Source organism: Narcine bancroftii, chromosome 3 (assembly GCF_036971445.1).
Source record: "Narcine bancroftii isolate sNarBan1 chromosome 3, sNarBan1.hap1, whole genome shotgun sequence".
Lineage (NCBI taxonomy): Eukaryota > Metazoa > Chordata > Chondrichthyes > Torpediniformes > Narcinidae > Narcine > Narcine bancroftii.
In genome coordinates, this window is record NC_091471.1 from 247,723,085 (window position 1) to 247,737,561 (window position 14,477).

Below are 14,477 nucleotides of genomic sequence, written 5' to 3' on the forward strand. Positions count from 1 at the left end.
AGCGGAAGTGACGCGCGGCGGGGGGGAGCTGGCTGGGCCAGCGAGTGTTCTGGAAGCCGGCGGCTGGGGATTGAGCGACCGCGGGCGCCTGGTGCCATGGTGGATTACAGCGTGTGGGACCACATCGAGGTGTCGGACGATGAGGACGACACTCACCCCAACATCGACACGGCGAGCCTCTTCCGATGGCGGCACCAGGTAACGGGCGGGCGGACGAGGCTCGGGCTCCGAGCAAGGCCGCTGTCTTCCCGTGGAAAGTTCCCGGCACCGGGCCTAGTTCAGGGCCTGGCAGTGGGCAAGGCAGCTCCCCTGCACCACGTTTGGTTTGCAGGGGTAGGGACAGGTGGGGTGGGGACTTGGGTGATTGGGGAGACGAGGGGGTGGGAAATGGGGGACGTGGGAGAGGTGGAGGGGGATAAGGGGAAGACGGGGGGATAAGGGGAAGACGGGGGGGTAAGGGGAAGACGGGAGGGGTAAGGGGAAGACGGGGGGGTAAGGGGAAGACGGGGGGGTAAGGGGAAGACGAGGGGGTAAGGGGAAGACGAGGGGGTAAGGGGAAGACGGGGGGGTAAGGGGAAGACGGGGGGACAAGTGGGGGGAGGACGGGGGAAAAGTGGGGGGAAGACGGGGGGACAAGTGGGGGAGGACGGGGGACAAGTGGGGGGATGACGGGGGGACAAGGGAATGGGGAAGACGGGGGGACAAGGGAATGGGGAAGACGGGGGGGACAAGGGAATGGGGAAGACGGGGGGACAAAGGAATGGGGAAGACGGGGGGGACAAGGGAATGGGGAAGACGGGGGGGACAAGGGAATGGGGAAGACGGGGGGGACAAGGGAATGGGGAAGACGGGGGGGACAAGGGAATGGGGAAGACGGGGGGACAAGGGAATGGGGAAGACGGGGGGACAAGGGAATGGGGAAGACGGGGGGACAAGGGAATGGGGAAGACGGGGGGACAAGGGAATGGGGAAGACGGGGGGACAAGGGAATGGGGAAGACGGGGGGACAAGGGAATGGGGAAGACGGGGGGGACAAGGGAATGGGGAAGACGGGGGGGACAAGGGAATGGGGAAGACGGGGGGGACAAGGGAATGGGGAAGACGGGGGGGACAAGGGAATGGGGAAGACGGGGGGACAAGGGAATGGGGAAGACGGGGGGACAAGGGAATGGGGATGTGGGGGGAAGATGGGGGGACAAGGGAATGGGGATGTGGGGGGAAGACGGGGGGACAAGGGAATGGGGATGTGGGGGGAAGACGGGGGGACAAGGGAATGGGGATGTGGGGGGAAGACGGGGGGACAAGGGAATGGGGATGTGGGGGGAAGACGGGGGGGACAAGGGAATGGGGATGTGGGGGAAGACGGGGGGACAAGGGAATGGGGATGTGGGGGGAAGACGGGGGGGACAAGGGAATGGGGATGTGGGGGGAAGACGGGGGGACAAGGGAATGGGGATGTGGGGGGTGATGGGGATGTGGGGGTAGAAGGACGTGGGAGAGAGGGAGGGGGAGAGGAACGTGGGAGAGAGGGAGGGGGAGAGGAACGTGGGAGAGAGGGAGGGGGAGAGGAACGTGGGAGAGAGGGAGGGGGAGAGGAACGTGGGAGAGAGGGAGGGGGAGAGGAACGTGGGAGAGAGGGAGGGGGAGAGGAACGTGGGAGAGAGGGAGGGGGAGAGGAACGTGGGAACATGGGAGGGGGTAATGGGGACGTGTGTGGGGGAGGAGGAAACCTTTCTTAATATTTCACCACTTGAGCTAATGTTTCTCCTTTCTCAGTGGAAGTGTTCAGTGTGGAATCTATCGCTATGTAATTCTGGTGATGGCATTACTGTTGTCTACATGTTAGATTTCAGATTTATTGTCAGTACTTTTTCCACTGAGGTTAGGTGAGATACAAATCAGAGGACATGTTTAGGGGGAACTTTTTCTTCCAGACTGTTGGGAGTGTGGAATGAACTGCCAGCTGAAGTGAATGTGAGTTCAATTTTAACATTTAAGAAGAATTTGGACAGTTACATGATGGGCAGTTTTGGATATATCCTTGGGGTGCACTGGGATTTGATGATAACCCCTGCAACCTTTGAAAACACCCGTGCTTCTTGTAAGTTGGCAGAAGAGGATATGGGGCATGTAGCCTCACCACACAGCCTCCACCCTTCTGCTGCCTTCGGGACCATGTAATGGGGACTTGAGGCATGGGCTGCCTGACTGCCGCACTATCCCCAACTCCTCTATTTTCTTAAATTCCTCTTTGTTGTGGTCAAGTTTCTCGGGGGGGGGGGGTAACCTGGCGTTGAGCTGGGGGACCTTTGGCGAGGATGTGGTGCCTTATCCAGTGCTTTGGTTCCGTGGAGGAGAAATGTGGCGCCACGATTGTGGGGAGCTCTGCCAGGATACGTGTGTAGGTGTCGTCAGACAGCGTGATGGAGTCAAGGTGGGGGGCATTTTTTAAAAAGTTCTGGAGAGCACCAAATGCACTCCTTTCAAGTCAACCAGCAGGCAGTGGGTGTGCAGGAAATCAGCTACCAGGAGCAGTTGCACCACTGCCGCGACAGTAAAAGTCCACGTAAATAGGTGGCCAGCAGATCATAGGGAGATGATGCAGGTTCCATAAGTTCGTATAGAATTGCTGTTGGCTGCCTTCAGTGCTGGGCCTGGCTTAGTGTTCCAGGTGTCATAGGCCATGGGGGGAAGGACACTAATTTCCTGTGGCTGCGACGCCCAGAACGTTGGCAGCTTGAGTGGAGAGTTGTTTGGTCCATCATCTTCAGTCCAACTGCCAAATGGACTGTCGGGTCACCAATGTAGCATGTGCACTAAGCAAAGTGTGGAGAAAGAATGACACACACACACACACGGTTAAATCAAGATCGAAGACTGAGTTTTTTTGCTCTGCCAGCTCTGTTTATATTCACGCCCTGTCTCTGATGACAGGTGTGACATTATTGCAGTGCAGGCCCCTCTCTGGCCGGCATTCCCGCTGTTTCTTGTCGTGCGGGAGATCACATGAGATGACTGCCGTTGGTCCCTGAGGGGCCCTCATCATCGCCACGTTCATTGGCCATTTGAGAGCTGAGTTGGGACTCGGCTGCTAAAGAACAATCTCTCGGGGTGAAATTCTTATCCTGCTCCTGAGCTCTGAAGGGCAGTCGTAGGACCATTTATTTTGCCCTTATTGCTTTCATCTTCAGTTTGGGGTATGATAGGCATTCAGCTTTGCATTCAATGCCTTTTACTCCATTTGTCATTCTTCAAGTGAGTTACCAGATCATGTCAGGACATGAACGTCAAAGTTTTACAACATTCTGGTAACATAAACAATCCTTTCAAGATTCAATTCATTGCCATTTAATAAAAACTTTTCTTTGAAAGATTTAGAAAGTGCTCAGAATTGCACTTGTGTTCCTTGAATTGCCTGTTGCTTTGTAATATGCTTTAATAATTATTTCCATTTTTTTTCTTAGTCAAGTGTTGGATGTATAAAAGTCCCAAGTAATGGTTTGGACAAGCCCATGAATATAGAATTTATTCCTTGATATTCTTTAACTGTTTTGATTGAATCCCTTGAATCTTGTTCAGTCTGTAAAGTTCTACTGGTATCTGCATGGGTGACCTCTGGGTGCTCTGGTTTCCTCCCACCCTCAAAAATTGTACAGGGTTTGGAGGTTAACTGGTGTATTTGGGTGGCAAGGGCTTGTAGGCCGGAAGGGCCTGTTACCTGTGCTGTATCTCTAAATTTAAAAATAAAATTTTCTGGTAATGCTAAAGTCTGTTGAATCCAAGGATAGATGAGAGATTTCTACCACCGGGAACTCTAATGGATGCAGGCAGAAAGGATATTCCCCAGCAGCTCAATCCTCTCCAATTCATGCCCTATCTTGACAATAGGTCTTGGCCATTTCTTCATCACTGGGTCTAAGTTGTGGAGATCCATGGCCAACAGTGCAGGGTGAGCACTGTTACCATACTGATTGCATTGGTTCAAGAAGGTGGGCGACCATAGGGAAATTCAGGGTGACCAACAAATGCTGACCTTGTGGTATTTTTATGGCAGTTGTGTCAGTTGTGGAGTGGAAAAATTAATGGGTTGAAAACATCCTATTTTTCAACAAATGGTGACACCACCCAAAGATATGTCGAAGTCCTAAAATCCAGACTGCTCAGGGATTGTCAGTTAGGATTTTCTGGTTCTCTTAAATATAAATTCAAGAGAGGAATAAGAAGATGAACAGGGCAATTTTGATAGTTTATTCAAGCAAATACACCATGATTTATTTATCAAAATGAGCAGTTTTTAAAATTTAAAAAAATTTTCACACTGAACCATGTCAACCAAAATATATACAAACGTTTCTCATTAAATAGAGACAGTGGCATTTTCTCCCTTTTCCCCCCCCCTTCCCACCCACCTCCAAAACCAATAAATATTCAACATATACAATACAATCAAACAATGTCATCACACAATGAAAAATAAACAAGAAAAATGTGTCATCTACTTTTACACACAAAATGAGCAGTCTTAAAGAAAAAGTCAACACGACAAAAATATAAACATAACATTTTTACACAACAAGCAAAACCATGTAATGCTTGAAATTATGTTTAAAAATGAACACAAAGAAAAATACACTATACAAATGAATTGGTATTGATGAGGTTACCTGTATTAAGCATGTTTATTTGCTGCCATTGTACATCTAGCGCTTAGGCATGCATACAAAAGCCTTCAAAATTTTAAAAGTTGGAGAATTTTTGAAAAGTTCAGATTCTTGGGTGGTCTAGATTTCTGGCATCTGGATTTTTGGACTTGAATATCCTGTATTCTACCTGAGAAAACATCTGACCTGTTGTGGCAAAACATAAAGTTTCTAAATAAATTCTTGTTTCTTTCTAGAGTTTTGTTTGACCCTTTCACAACAGTTCATTGAAGTGGCATTTGCCAACTTTTTCTTGTAGGCTCGGGTTGAACGGATGGAAGAGGCGCAGAAAGAACGCGAGGAGTACCAGAAGGGGAGTGGAGATGTTAAACGCAAGCTCATTGAATGTCAGAAGAAGATGAAAGAATTGGCAATGGTGGAAACTGTCAGTACAAAGAAAGAGATTGAAAAATTGCAGGATGAGCTGAAACAGTTGAAGAAGGAAGAGAAAGAATGGGATAAGAAAGGGGCACAGCTGAAGAAGAAGGAAAAGTCAATGCCGTGGAATGTCGATACACTGAGTAAAGAAGGATTTAGTAAGGTTAGTATTGAAGTGAACCAAGTTTCCACTGTAGGGACGTTTCTAACTGCAAACAAGACTGTTTTTAAAAATTTTTTTAAAAATCAAGCACCAAATGGTCATAAGAAATAAAACATGAAATTCTTTAGACGCCATGATTGAATAAAAACACAATGCTGGAGAAACTCAGCAGGTCAGACGGTGTAATTTATAGAGCAGGGATAAAGATACATAACCAGCATTTTGTAACCATTCCTTTGCTGACAAGTCTGTCCGTGGCCTCGTGCACTGCCAAGACAAGGCCACTTGTAAATTGGAGGAGCAATACTTAACATTCTGTCTGGGTTTTCTAACCAGTGGGATCAACATCGATTTCTCCAGTTTCTGCTAGCCTACTCCCTCTACTCCCCATCCCTCTTTCCTCCTGCTCTCCACCCCTCCCCCATCCCTCTCCATTTACAGAACCATTCCCCCTCCCTCCCTTATCCACCTTTTGTCTGTGCTTCTTCCCCAACCCCCTCTTTTTTTATTCAGGTATCTGCCTACATTTTGATCAAACATTGATGAAGGCTCAAGCCCAAAAAATTGGTTATGTATCTTCATCTTTGCTATATAAAGTACATATTTTGACTTGCTAATTTTTTTCCAGCATTGTTTTTTTTTACTAAATTGTCATAGTAGCATTCACAGTAAATGCTCCACTTTTTCCGTAAGATCCCAGAGTGCTAATTTCTTGATTGTTTCACAGGCGCTGGGAAATTTGTGCGCTGTGTCAGATACTGCCCTTCCTGGTTCGTGCTAGTCATGCTCAGCTTGGCGAGAGCACCACGTCGTGCTGCAGCCCCAATCCCACATCTGCCGCTGCTGCCACACCATGAGTCAAGCCACTCTCCCTCAGCTTGCTGCTGTCATCTTGACCACATTACCCCGTGTATGTTTTTTAAAAAAAAACCTAATAGTGATATGCAAACTCTCCTCTGGCCTTTTCTGGGGCGTTTGGCCTCTTTTTCAGTTTCCCCAAGAATCTCTTGACTTTTGTCTGGTTACTATCAAGGAGTAAACTCAGCAGCTCCTTTATAAAATATAAACTAGCTTAACCACCAGCAGTGTAATGTTGAGGGTGAATGTTGGTCAGGACAGAGATGAAATCTCACTGACTCCTCTAGTCCATCAACAGCTGTTTTTTTAAAAAAAAAATTATTCATTTTCTGACTTCTCCACTCCTTTACTCTGTTCTCCCAATCTGTTATGCCAATTTGGTCTGTTGTCCATCCCCTCTTACCAACCCCTTGTTTTCTTGGCTCCACAATGAGAAGCTGTGACTTTTCTAGATCTCAATTTTCAATTATTCTTTTAAGACACTCTTTAATATATTTGTTTTTCATCAAATGTTTGTCCTAATGTCCCCTTTTTTCTATGGTGTATTTTTTTTATATATATTCAAGCACTTTTGGAAGTTTTACTGCATTTTACAAAATACAAGTTATTTGTAAACTCCAATTGGTTACTTAATTGCCTCTCCGTTTACACTCATTTATGGATACTAGTAATTTTGTTATTTGAACCAATTATTTCCTTTATACTTTGATACTGAAATAATTGGTGCCCTGCATTATAGCAAAATGTTGGTGGTAAATGTGACATATAATAAATAATACCTGCTGAAATCAAATCTTGAATAGTTAGGCATAATTATTTTTTGGTTGTTGCAAATGTGTTGTGGATGTATATTGCAGGAGCAATGTTTCCATCTTGATTTGGCAGATAAAATCCAGAGAAAGCTTAGACATTTTGTAAATACTGGATTTTTCTGTTTCTGCCTCTCAGAGTGTTTTTAATGTAAAATCAGAACCATCCAAGATTGAAACAGAGGAAGATAAAGAAAAGAAACACAAGACCTTTGTGGAAAAGTATGAGAAACAGATCAAGCACTTTGGTAAGTGACAATAACTTGAGTTTTCCCTGAAATTGCTACATTTTACAAAAGCTCTCAAAATGCTAATTTACAGATTGCTGACGTAAGCACAGGGTTATGGGGAGAAGGCCGGGCAGTGGGGCTGAGTGGGGAAAATGGATCAGCTCATGATTAAATAGTGTGGCAGACTCTGGCTGAGTAGCTTATTTCTGCTTCGATGTCTTGAGGCCTTATGGAGTAGATGTCACCTGTTCTGATCAGTAGTTGTGTTTGTTCACCTGAGATTCAATAATCAGTTCTGACACATTTTCTCTTGGATTCTTCTTTTGTATATTAGCACTGACCTGTCTGAACCAGATAGTCTGAAAATAAGTGGATTATTCATTTTATTCAATGTTTTTCCCACCTGACCTTCCAATTCCTATTTCAAATCCAGACCGTTTTTTTTCTTGTTTGTATTTGGGCTGAATCCTTCACATCACATGCAATTTCATGCCATCCCAGTTACTGTGTGATACTTTACCCTTTTTTCTAACATGAAAATCAGTCAATTCCTTGACTTCTTCCTTTATTGAGCTCTGAACTTTGTGTTACTAGTGCAGCCATTATCCATTTTTTCAGCTATGGCTCCCCAGGGACTCTGGTCAAAGTTTATGGGCCCCTTTCCCAGTGAAGCAGTCATGTTTTGGTTTCTTCCATACTTCTCTCCTACTGACTAAATAACATAAAAATTACATGCATCATGCGAGGTGAAAAGAAAACTGCTTTTTCTTAAATATTCTATGGCCCCGGGGAAAGTGGTTTAGGCCTCAGTGAATGGCTGCTCTTGAATTCAAATCCATCATTTACCTTTCTTTCAAGAGTCAAATATACTTTGCCACTCTGTGTTATGATATGTGGGTAACATCAGTTGTAATGTAACACCTCTGAATGCCAAAAGCCTTGATGGCAATGCTGCATCAATCCAACAGTGATTCTGACTTGAGTCTCCTCTGTGTGTGAGGGGTTCAGTGCAGAATGGTGTCTTTCGCCAATCAAACCACACACAACTTGTCATGCAGGTTATTGGGTGAATCATAACAAATTCTACAAACTAATACAGAGACTGAAGCTTGTCCAGTTTCATGTGGAGAGAAAAATAATTGTTGTCTCTCTGTGCACAGGTATGCTCAGCCGCTGGGATGACAGCCAGAAATACCTGTCCGATAATCCCCAACTCGTATGTGAGGAGACAGCCAATTACTTGGTCATCTGGTGCATCGATTTAGAAGTTGAAGAGGTATACTGAGGCATTAGAAGATTGAGAACAGGGCTTGGAGTAGGAGTACCATATGTATATGTGTAATAGCCAATACCATGTAAATGTCGACCACTCCCTCTTACCTTTGGCCCAAAAATCTGCTATTTTACACATAATCGTGTAAAAGTCGACCCCCCCCCCCCCCCAGGCCTCCTACCCACTGGAGCTCCTGACGCCCCAACCACAGATCCATCTCCATCTTGGGCCTGGTAGCCCACCCATCCAAGCTGTCAATGCACCGAATGTGGAATTGCCACCCACCTGCCCATCTGAGCTCTCAACGCCCAGACTGCCTGCCCATCCTAGCTACTGACACCCCAACTGTGAACTTAAAACCTGACACATTTTCTTTTGGATTCTTCTTTTGTATATTAGCACTGACCTGTCTGAACCAGATAGTCTGAGATTAAGAGGATTATTCATTTTATTCAACATTTTTGCCATCTGTCCTTCCAATTCCTATTTCAAATCCAGACAGTTTTTTGTTCTGTATTTGTATTTGGCAGATACTTGCTGCGGTCAGAAGTCGTATAAGTTTAATAACTGACCCCCTAAATTTTACCCTAAAAAGTTGGTCCACAAAATTAGACGATTACAGGAGAAGATGCATTAGATCATCTGGCTTTAGAACCCTGTTTTGCTTTTCATTACGACCATGGCTGTTCTTGATCTCACCCCTCCTTTCCTGCGTTATCCCCGGGGTGGCCATACTATTTATTAGGCACTGTATTTGCCAAATAGTTAACATTTTCCAAAAGTAAGAACAATGCTGGAAGCTGCCATTTGCTTGATTTCCGGATAATAGGGAATTTAATACAGATAAGTGTGAGGTGTTACATTTTGAAAAGGCAAATCTAGAGGAGTCACGTGATGGAGTAGTGGCCGGACGGTGAACTCCAGCCCTCTCCAGAAAAGTCGGGAAAAACAAGAGAAAATACAAAGGCACAGAAATACAAGTTAAAGAAAAGTGAGTATAAAGGTGGAAAGAAGATGGAGACAAAAGGAGAAAAATCAAAATCAACGGAAAGAAGAGAGGAAGAGAAGACAACGGAGGAAAAAGGTGAAGGCCTTACCTGTCCGAAGAGGCCCGCTGTGGAGAGAGGAGCCCACTACCTCAGGTCGGTGGAAAAAGAACTACATCAATGGCTCACAGAGCCGAGTAAAAGTGCGCAACCGCGCATGCGCGAGGAGTCGCGCATGCGCGATGCGCATGAAAAAAACACACCGACGGGAGGGGGGACCAGCTGGGGAGTCGATCTCCACAGCCGGCAACGACAGCTGCAGAACACCTGCAGCAAGAAGAGACCACAGAAGACAATGGAAACAAGAAAGAAGAGGAGGAAAGGGCATCAAAGAAACAACAGATGGCCAACCCAGAGGAAGAAGAAGAGGAAGAATACAGTGAAATAGATAAAGGGAAAGGCAAGGTAAAGGATATACTTGCTCTTGTTAGAGGATACATGGAGTCATTTAAAGAATGGCAAACACAGGAATTCAATGATTTAAGAAGAAGAATAAACAACACAGAAAAGAAAATAAATAAAATGGATATGACCTTAACAGAAATGGGGAAAAAAATGGACAAGATGGAAGAACGGGCAATAGCAGCAGAAATGGAGGTAGAAGACTTAAAAAAGAAATTGGAGGAATCTAATAAAAAAACTAAAGAGACACAAGAATTACTAGCCCAAAAAATAGATATAATGGAAAATTATAACAGAAGAAATAACATAAAGATAGTGGGCCTTAAGGAAGATGAAGAAGGCAAGAATATGAGGGAGTTTATAAAAGAATGGATCCCTAAAGCCCTAGGATGTCCAGAACTACAGCAAGAAATGGAAATAGAAAGGGCACATAGAGCATTGGCCCCTAAACCACAACCACAACAAAAACCAAGATCTATTGTAGTAAAATTCCTAAGATATACTACAAGAGAAAAGGTACTGGAGAAGACAATGGAAAAAGTAAGAGAGGGCAACAAACCACTGGAGTATAAAGGGCAAAAAATCTTCATTTATCCAGATATAAGCTTTGAACTCCTAAAGAAGAGAAAAGAGTTCAATACAGCAAAAGCGATTTTATGGAAGAAAGGATATAAATTTACACTGAAGCATCCTGCGGTATTGAAAATATTTATTCCAGGACAACAAAACAGACTGTTCTCGGATCCAGAAGAAGCACGAAAATTTGCAGAACAATTACAAAAATAGACTGAGGGATGAAGACGGGTAATGAGAGTAAAAATGATCACGATTGATATGTATGTGGGTAAAGACAAAAATAGACTGAGGGATGAAGACGGGTAATGAGGGTAAAAATGACCACGATTGATATGTATGCGGGTAAAGAGGTATAAGAGTGAATAGAGACAATGGGCATACGTGAAAGTATCTGTAATTAGAGGAAAACATAGATAGTATAGACAAGAATTAATAAGGGAAGGTAATGGAATAGAGAGAATAAGGAGGGAATTAAAAGAGTGACCTTTGTGACATATGAAAAGTGAAATCTTTTCTGGGGGGGCTGGGTGGGGGAAAAGAGCGGTCACTGCAAAATCAGTTGACGCTTGCGAGTGGATTCGCAAATCCAAATGGAGAGGGGAGATGTGGTTGTCCGACAAGGGATAAAGGACAACTCAGGAGGGGAAGGGGAGATTGGGGATAAAGAAGATAGAAATAGGAGAATAAGGAAAATGTTGGATGTTGTAGGAATGTTGTCTGGTAAAGAGTTGAAAATAAGAAAACAGAAATGGAAAAGGAGGAAAGGTAATGATGGAAAAACGGAAAGAGAAGATAAACAAAAAAAAAAAGAAAAGGCAAATCTAAATAGTCATATGCATTAAATGGTAGGCTATTGAGATGTGCAGAGCAACAAAGAGATTTAGGAGTTATGGTAAATAGTACCCTCAAGGCTGATACTCAGGAAGATGGTGTGGTGAAGAAAGCATTTGGAATTTTGGCCTTCATAAATCGGAGTATTGAATTCAAGAGTAGGGAGGTTATGATGAAATTGTACAAGGCATTGGTGAGGCCAAATGTGGAGTACTGTGTACAGTTTTGGTCACCAAATTATAGGAAAGATATAAACAAAATAGAGAGAGTGCAGGGAAGGTTCACGAGAATGTTGACAGGATTTCAAGGTTTGAGTTACAGGGAAAGGTTGTGCAGACTGGGTCTTTTTTCTCTGGAGCGTAGAAGATTGAGGGGATACTTGATAGAGGTGTTTAAGATTTTAAAAGGGACAGAGTAAATGTGGATAGGCTTTTTCAATTAAAAGTGGGGGAGATTCAAACTAGAGGACATGGATTAAGATTGAAGGGGGAAAATTATAAGGGGAACATGAAGGGAAATTTCTTTACGCAAAGGGTGGTAGGGATGTGGAATGAGCTTCCGGCAGACGTGGTTGAGGCGGGATCATTGGTTACATTTAAGGAAAGACTGGATAGTTACATGGAGAGGAGAGGACTGGAGGGGTATGGACAGGGTGCTGGTCAGTGGGGCTAGGAGGGTGGGGATTGTTACGGCATGGACTAGTAGGGCCGAACTGGCCTGTTCTGAGCTGTAAATGGTTATATGGTTACTGTATAAGGGCACTTTTGTCATTTGTGCTTGTGGTGTGTAGTTTATTAATGCCTAATTGTGATGTATCTACTTTAAATTAGTAATGACTAATTTGCAACAAGGAAGATATTTTTACCCTGGTTACAAATGTGCATTTCAGCATTGGGCATTATTCCACACTTCCGCATAAATCAACACCTTAATGATAGGATGGCTGTTCTTGCACACTGGTGGAATTAGTTTGGGGTGATGCTTGGAACAATCAGACCATTGAGAATGAAATGAGAGTCCCACTTAAGTGGAAAAAAACTCATGCAATAGAATTTTCTTTTTATCCTAGAACACCAGCATAGTACAGGCTCTTTGACCCTCAATGTTGTGCCGACCCATATAACCCACCCTCTTCCTTTTTAAAAAAAAGTACTAAACCCACCCTCCCCTGTAACCCTCTTTTTTCTAATGTTTCAACCTCCACCACCATCCCAGGCAAGGCATTCCAGGCACCCACAGAGTTGTGGGTGTTTATTTAAAAAGAACTTACCTCTGATGTCTCATTTAAAGTTACCTCCCCTAACTTTGTGCATATGTCCACTGGTGTTTGCCATTCCTGTCCTGAGTATACCAGGCACTAGCTACGCCTTTCATAATCTTGTCAACCTCTATTAAGTCTCCTTTCATCCTTCTATGTTCCAAAGAGAAAACTCCCACTTCTGCTAACCTTGCCCCATCAAACTTGTTTTTCAATCCAGGGAGCATCCTGGTAAATCTCCTCTACACCTTCTCGATGGCTTCCACATCCTTCCTATAATGAGGTGACCAGAACTGAACACAATATGTGGTCTCACAAGAGATTTGTAGAGTTGCAACATGACCCATCTGCACCTGAACTCAATCCCCCTATTAATGAAGCCCAACATCCCATAGGCTGCCAACTATCCAATCAACCTGTGCAGCGACCTTGAGGGATGATGTATGGATTTGAACCCCAAGGTCCCTCTGTTCATCCACACTCCTAAGTAACCGACCATTAACCTATACTCAGCTTTCTGGTTTGTCCTTCCAAAATGCATCACCTCACATTTATCTGGATTGAACTCCATCTGCCATTTTTCTGCCCAGCTCTACATCCTCTCTATATCCTCTTGTAACATTTGACAATCTTCAGCTGCATCCACAACTCCTCTAACCTTTGTGTCTTCTGCAAACTTACTGACCCATCCTTCTGCCTCTTCATCCAGATCATTTATAAAAATAATAAAGAGCAGGGGTCCCAGAACAGATCACTGCGGCACTCTACTGGTACTGATCTCCAGGCAGAATACTTTCTTCCACTACTACTCTGCTTGCTTCCTGCCAAGGTTCCATTGATCTCATGACTTTCTGGATGAGCCTCTCATGGGGACCTTGTCAAATCCCTTGCTAAAATCCATGTAGACTACATCTACTACACTACCCTCATCAATTTCTTTTGTTACCTCCTCAAAAATCTCAATTAGGCTAGTGTGGCACGACCTTTCCTTCACAAAGCCATGCTGACTATCCTTGAGTAGTCTGGACTTCTCCAAATGCTCATGGATCCTAGCCTTAAAAATCCTCTCCAATAGTTTGCACACCACTGATGTAAGACTCGTCAGTCTATAATTCCCAAGTTTCTCCCTATTACTTTTTTTAAACAGGGGGACTTACATTGGCCATTCTCCAATCCTCCGGGACATCCCCTATGGCCAAAGAGGATTCCAAGATCATCGCTACTGCCCCAGTTATCTCTTCCCTTCCCACAGCAACCTTGGGTATATCACATCCTTCCCCGGTTACCTCAGTCTTGGTGTTTTTAAGAAGATCCATCGCTTCCTCTTCCGTAATCTCCATATTGTCCAGCACACAGGCCCATACTATTCTGACCTTGCGCTGATCAGGGTCCTTTTGTGAATATTGAAGCAAAATATTAATTTAGGACCTCCTTATCCTCCAGACACATTTCGCCTCCTTTAACCTTTAGCCCCTCACCCTCACTCTCGTCATCCTTCTGTTCTTCACATACTCAGAATGCCTTTGGATTCTTTTTAATCCTACCGCCAAAGCCTTCTCATGTCCCCTTCGAGCTCTCCTAAGTCCTTTCTTAAGCTCCTTCCTGGCAACCATATATTTCTCATGAGCCCTTCCTGCTTCCTATATCTAATATATGCTTCCTTCTTCCTCTTGATTAATTACCTCACCTGTTTTGTCCTCCATGGTTCCCTTTTCCTACTCTCTTTTCCTTCTCCCAGTGGGACACACCCAGCACATGGTCCCTAAACTTCTTCCACATTACTTCCATGCTTTCACCCTTGAACATCTGTTTACTCTGGCTAATTCCTGCCTCGACCCTTCTTAATTAGCCCTTCTGCAGTTAAGCCCATTTCTTTCTTGACTATTTTTATCCTTTTCCATAGCTATGCTGAAGCTAAGAGAGTTGTAGTCATTCTCACCAAAATGCTCTCCT

At 44.3% G+C, this 14,477-nt stretch overlaps 1 protein-coding gene across 2 annotated transcripts in view; it reads left to right on the forward strand.

The window, feature by feature from the left end:
- Positions 1–4: 4 nt before the first annotated feature.
- The window catches only part of cdc37 (cell division cycle 37 homolog (S. cerevisiae)), a 30,630-nt gene continuing 16,157 nt past the window's right edge, over positions 5–14,477 (forward strand). The window contains exons 1-4 of one of the 2 annotated variants that reach the window (XM_069927439.1): positions 5–198; positions 4,960–5,241; positions 7,048–7,156; positions 8,299–8,414. In XM_069927439.1, coding sequence (XP_069783540.1) covers positions 97–198; positions 4,960–5,241; positions 7,048–7,156; positions 8,299–8,414 — 609 coding nt within the window. In that variant the 5' untranslated portion in view covers positions 5–96. The remainder of the gene's footprint in view (positions 199–4,959; positions 5,242–7,047; positions 7,157–8,298; positions 8,415–14,477) is intronic. The other variant, XM_069927438.1, reaches the window with a different exon arrangement.